Genomic DNA, 5,063 nt, shown 5'->3' on the forward strand with positions numbered 1-5,063 from the left:
TAAATTTTAATTTTATGTTAATAATTTTATTATTCTTTAATATTTTATTATTCTAAATATTAATATTAAAATAAAATTTAATTTTATAATCAATAGAATAAACAAAAAAGATAATAAAATTATCGAAGCCTTTTGAATGCATAAACAAATAATAGAACAAATTTAGATAAAGAGAGCAAATAATGAAAAAAGGACAGAAATAGTATAAAAATATTTAAATCAGTGTTATCTCTAAAATGTCACAAATGAAAAAAAATGAAAAAAAAAAAAGATAAAAAATAGCAAGAGAAAAATAGATAGTAAATAAGAATTGACCCTTAGTGCCATCTCTCGAATAAAATATTTTCATTTAATAGAAAGATAAAGTAGGATAAGAATTGACTGTTAGTACCATCTTTTGAATATTTTTTAGAAAAATATTCCTATTTTCAAAGACACTCAAAAGATGGCGTTAACAGTTCATTATTATTTTATTTCTATCTTTCTCCAATTATTTTCTATTTTTTTTTTTTTTGTGTGTTTTATTTGCGACACTCTAAAGATGGCGCTGATTTAATATTTTGCTTCCCCTATCTTTTTTTTTCTTTTATAATTTACTTTACTTGTCTATATATAGTTTTCATTCACATTAATGATAATTTTTTGCGTTTAAATTACAAACTACAATTTAAAATTATTCAAAAATGCTTTTATTTGTATACTAAATATTAATATTTATTGCTAAGAAGATAATATTTTCGTTAGCTATGTATTAGCACTATTGCATATTCCTTTATCAAAACGAACTTTTTTTGTTCTTTCTAATTCCTAATATAAAAGAAAAAGCAAGATTAAAAAATTTTAAAATTTTAAAATTCAAGTATTTAAATTAAAATAATATTTACTTCTGTTTTACGCAACATCATTCGTTGAAACTTATTGAACTTATATTGAATCATTTTCAGATTATCTACTTCAGATTCCAACAATATTTTCATCAATTTTTCAGTACTATGCAATAAAATATTCTTTTGTTTACAATATTTTCGAAAACCACATTCTAGCTTTAACTTCATTTCAACGCGTTGATTTGATAACATGTTAATTTCATTTTGTATCTGATTAACCTCTTCTTCTAAATTAATTGACACTTTTTCATAACATAAAAGATTTTGTTCAATTGTTCTTTCAATTTCACATACATTATCTTTTTTTTCTAAATCTTCTAATTCTAAAACTTGTCGAACTTGTCGGTATTTGTTTAATTCATCACGCGCATCATCTACACTTCTCTTTGACTAGGAAGGAATAATTTAAAAAAATTAAGAAAAATTCTAAATAAAGTTTTGTTCAATATTATTATTTTCAATTAATTTGTTAAATAATAAAAAAATAATAAAATTGCAATGCACCTGGAAATAACTATCAATTGTATCTATAAATTTTTGTCGAACTACAGCAAAAGTCTTCTCGTTTCTAACAAATTTTTCCATAATTTTTGCATATTCTACATTCTCTTTTAAGAAAGAATGAAACAATTGTCGAACCTTTATTAATGTATATAAATCAGTAATATATGAAAATTTTTAAGAAAAATATATTGAAATAAAAACAGTCTAACCGTCTGTACATTCTGGATATCAATTTTCTCGATATTAATTTTAGTCACCATTATATGTTTGGGTTGTTTTAAACTTTCATCAAGAGTAGGTTCTTTCATAAAGGGACCTATAGTTACACCTTCCGCTATTGAACAAAAAATTTATTCATTAATATTCAATAAAATTAATATTCAATAATTAAATAGAAATATTAATCTACTGAGTATCTTTAATGTTCCAACTTCTTTTTCTATTTCTTTTTCATCTTCTTCCATATAATCAATAGGTTTTAAGAAAGGACTCTTAATTTGTGTCTGGTCATTGATTTCATCGGTAGATAATAGAGTTTTCTAGCATTTTTTTATTCAAAATAAAAATATAATGGTTTAAATTTATTAATTTATTAAAAATGTAATATTTAATTAATAATACCTTGAGTAAAGTTGCTGTTGAACTTTCCGGCACGATTTTGATTAAATTTTCATACGTCTCTTTTAATTTTTCAACTTCAACTTCCTTGGCGGTTAATCTAACGATTCATTTATTTAGAAATTGAATCTAAAACTATCCTATACATAACACAGATTATGCAACCTGTTATATAAATCCTTGATACACTTTAACAATACTTGGGCCTGGGACATACTAAACAGCGTGAAGTCCGAAATCTTGTCGTTTAAAAAATTAAAAATACTCCGGTTAATTTGTTCCATCCGAGACTTGGAAATATTCATTAGCGCTTCTTGATTTAAAATCAAGTTGTTCAACATCAGTTCCTTCTTCAAAGCATTAACTTCGTTCTGAAGTTTATATATAATCAAATCCGTTTCATATTTAATATCTTTTTTTATCCTGATTGGTTTTAACTTTGCAATTTTTGCGGTGAGTCGTAAAGTCGATAGTGTGATGTCAAGATCTTCTTCCGTGATTCGAATATGAGATATAAACCTATTACAATTACATTATGAGTCATATTATAGTAAATTTAATAATTTAAATTCTATTATACAATCATGAATTTCCTTTTAATAACCGAATTATAGATGAAACTGAAAAAGCATTTCCTAAAATCTTGAACAAATTATTGGAGCGTGATATATTAATAGTGGCTGGACTTTCTATATGTGAAAAGAATTGCTCCAACTGAGTTTTCATTAAATTCGCCATACCAATATCTGTCGCTGTTTTCCAACAACTATTCTTTCCTACTGTTCCTGTACCAGCTGTTTCCACAATATGTATCTAACATGTTAATTAAATTTTTAATTAAAGAGGAACAAAACCAATTAATTCATAATCTTATTATCTTCAATTTCACGCTTTAAAAAACTCGTAGAGATACAAATAATATAACGAATAATTACTTTGGCTGTCGTTACAATACCCCATGATGTTATTAAACTAAGATTAGATACATGAAAAGTAATCACAGACATGGATAAGTGAGAGGCTGGATAAGTCGATCCTATTGCAATCGATCTCCTAATTTCTCCTTCAAAGATTTTTTTCAGACATTCATTTTCATTATCCACAGGTATCATGGAGATTTCCTACAATTTCTCTGACTGAGAAATACTCATCGAATATCCTTCCTTAATCTTTTCTTTCTCTTTTTAATATCTTATATCTTTTAATACCTTGAACGGTTCTCGCTCGTTTATCTTGACTTTGTTATTATCCGTAGAGAGTAACAAATCTTTCGTTTCTTTTCCATAAATCTCAATGAAGCTTATACAGTATTCTATTTTGTTGATTTTTTTTCTTTTCGCCTTTTCAGCAAACATTTGGGTCAAAAGTCGCGGGACCAGGCCTCTGTGCTGAGAAAAAGGATGTAATCGCTGTCTTTGCAATATAAAAACTTAAAATTGAAAATATATTCCGCATAATCGTACTTCCCAGTTGTTTCGGAGACCGCTCATAGTAAAGCTCTTCCCAGAACCTGTTTGCCCGTAGCCCATTAAAATACAATTCACACCATCTAAAATTCTTAAATCGTGATTCTTCGATTATATCAACTTTTATATTTCCAATCGATATCATTATTCGATACCGTTCGAAACTTCCTTTTCTTTTTAAAAAAAAAATATCGTTAACATCGGTAAATCGGTATATCAAAAAGTTTCGAACGACATCGATCAAAGAGAAAATATATTTTTTTCCTTACTTTGATACAAGATCCTCGGTTGTGACACGGTACACTTCTTCTTGTGAACTGTTATAAAAAATTTCATCCGCTTGAAAACACCAGTAAGATGGTTTTTTTGGTATAGCTATTCTATTGGGTTGCATTTCTTGTAGATACCGTATGAAAATCTTCTAAATAACATAAAAACAAAATTATCTCTTTTTAATATGAAAAGAGAGAAACGGATTCAGACAGAAGAGAAATTTCATTTACCTTGCGATTCATGTCGATTTTTGCGCACGATTCACAGAATCTCTCGAAAGGGAAAATTCTAATAAAGATCTTTATATTTTTCTCAGTGATGCTCGCATTATCGTTATTAGTCATCCTTGGAAGGAAAAACCAATTTGTTTCGATCTGTTGTGTTAATGGCTGTTTATAAACTTTTTGTTGCGAACTTCGTGCGAAGTTGTGAGAGATTAAAGATTTTTTTCTGGACATTCATTTTTTCGGCGAGGGAATTCCTATTTTTTTGGTTGGTGCAACATCTTGTAGGGTTGATTTGAATAACCCTAACGAATGGAGATAGTCAATTACGTGTTTTGATGAATATAGAATATACAAGAAATGATATGATCATGCGTGTGTAACTTCACTTTTCTGAAACTTTTCAAAAGCGAGAATTTGCGCGCATAATACATAGAGTTATATTGAAAATATAAAAAAAAAAAAAATATGCATTTCTAATTCTTACTTACATCGAATACGCACTATTTTTTAATATACAGAATCTTATACTTTATTTATATATTATTTATATTTTATGAAAAACGCGATAAATTTTAGAAAATTGTCAACTTGATGCAATCAATATTGAGTCTTTTATTTTGTGATAATTCAATACAAATCACACATTGTGCCATTAGAAAAAGCAAATCGTATATAATTCTGTGAAAAAGAACATAACTTTTTTTTAACGCATACAATTGTAAATTAACAATATATTTCTTACTTAGCGAGAAAAAAAACTCAAATTGATTTAAAAATATTATTAAACCACGAAAGTAAAAATAGATGATTTAATTAAATTAAATTTATGTTGCACTTAACTAAATTTCATATTTTTTTGTTTTTTAATCATTTCTACTGCTTATCCTTTATCAAAAACTTATAAATTGTTAAATATAAAATCATTTATATTGTATAAAATTACTGTCAACTGTTCAAAACGCATATTATATAAATACATAAGATTAAAGAAATATCAATCAACGAGTGATTGCATTCAAATTGTCAGTTCTGTGTTTCATTGGTAACGAATTAATAATAAAAAAAAAAAAAAAAAAAAAAAAAAAAAC

At 26.3% G+C, this 5,063-nt stretch overlaps 3 protein-coding genes across 3 annotated transcripts; all 3 read right to left on the minus strand.

Annotated features, from left to right (window-relative positions):
- Positions 1-744: 744 nt before the first annotated feature.
- LOC102679377 lies at positions 745-3,878 on the minus strand. The gene is given in 8 exon segments (XM_031511099.1): positions 745-807; positions 860-866; positions 868-1,277; positions 1,392-1,526; positions 1,601-1,725; positions 1,801-1,930; positions 2,013-3,566; positions 3,745-3,878. Coding segments are annotated over 6 exon segments (795 nt in total). The 5' UTR covers positions 1,856-1,930; positions 2,013-3,566; positions 3,745-3,878.
- Positions 2,145-3,538, minus strand: LOC102679252 (kinesin-II 85 kDa subunit-like). The gene is made up of 7 exons (XM_031511100.1): positions 3,473-3,538; positions 3,218-3,397; positions 2,945-3,130; positions 2,614-2,822; positions 2,453-2,528; positions 2,227-2,380; positions 2,145-2,149 (listed from the first exon to the last, which is right to left on the minus strand). Exons 1-7 carry the CDS (start codon positions 3,536-3,538, stop codon positions 2,145-2,147), a joined length of 876 nt encoding a protein of 291 aa, XP_031366960.1.
- Positions 3,694-4,333, minus strand: LOC102679112. The gene is made up of 2 exons (XM_031511149.1): positions 3,979-4,333; positions 3,694-3,896 (listed from the first exon to the last, which is right to left on the minus strand). The coding sequence occupies exons 1-2, from the start codon at positions 4,204-4,206 to the stop codon at positions 3,741-3,743; spliced, it is 384 nt and encodes a 127-aa protein (XP_031367009.1). The 5' UTR covers positions 4,207-4,333; the 3' UTR covers positions 3,694-3,740.
- Positions 4,334-5,063: the final 730 nt, after the last annotated feature.

This window comes from Apis dorsata, unplaced genomic scaffold (assembly GCF_000469605.1).
Source record: "Apis dorsata unplaced genomic scaffold, Apis dorsata 1.3 scaffold_292, whole genome shotgun sequence".
Taxonomy (NCBI): Eukaryota; Metazoa; Arthropoda; class Insecta; order Hymenoptera; family Apidae; genus Apis; species Apis dorsata.

Excerpts from the sequence above, each read along its gene's own strand:
- LOC102679252 (XM_031511100.1), bottom strand. The coding sequence starts at position 3,538 with ATGGGCTACGGGCAAACAGGTTCTGGGAAGAGCTTTACTATGAGCGGT. Across the intron at positions 2,823-2,944 it reads GTATTGTAACGACAGCCAAA|ATACATATTGTGGAAACAGC; the intron begins GTAATTATTCGT and ends TTAACATGTTAG. Across the intron at positions 2,381-2,452 it reads TACGACTCACCGCAAAAATT|AACGAAGTTAATGCTTTGAA; the intron begins GCAAAGTTAAAA and ends TATAAACTTCAG.
- LOC102679112 (XM_031511149.1), bottom strand. The coding sequence starts at position 4,206 with ATGTCCAGAAAAAAATCTTTAATCTCTCACAACTTCGCACGAAGTTCG. Across the intron at positions 3,897-3,978 it reads AAATCGACATGAATCGCAAG|AAGATTTTCATACGGTATCT; the intron begins GTAAATGAAATT and ends TATGTTATTTAG.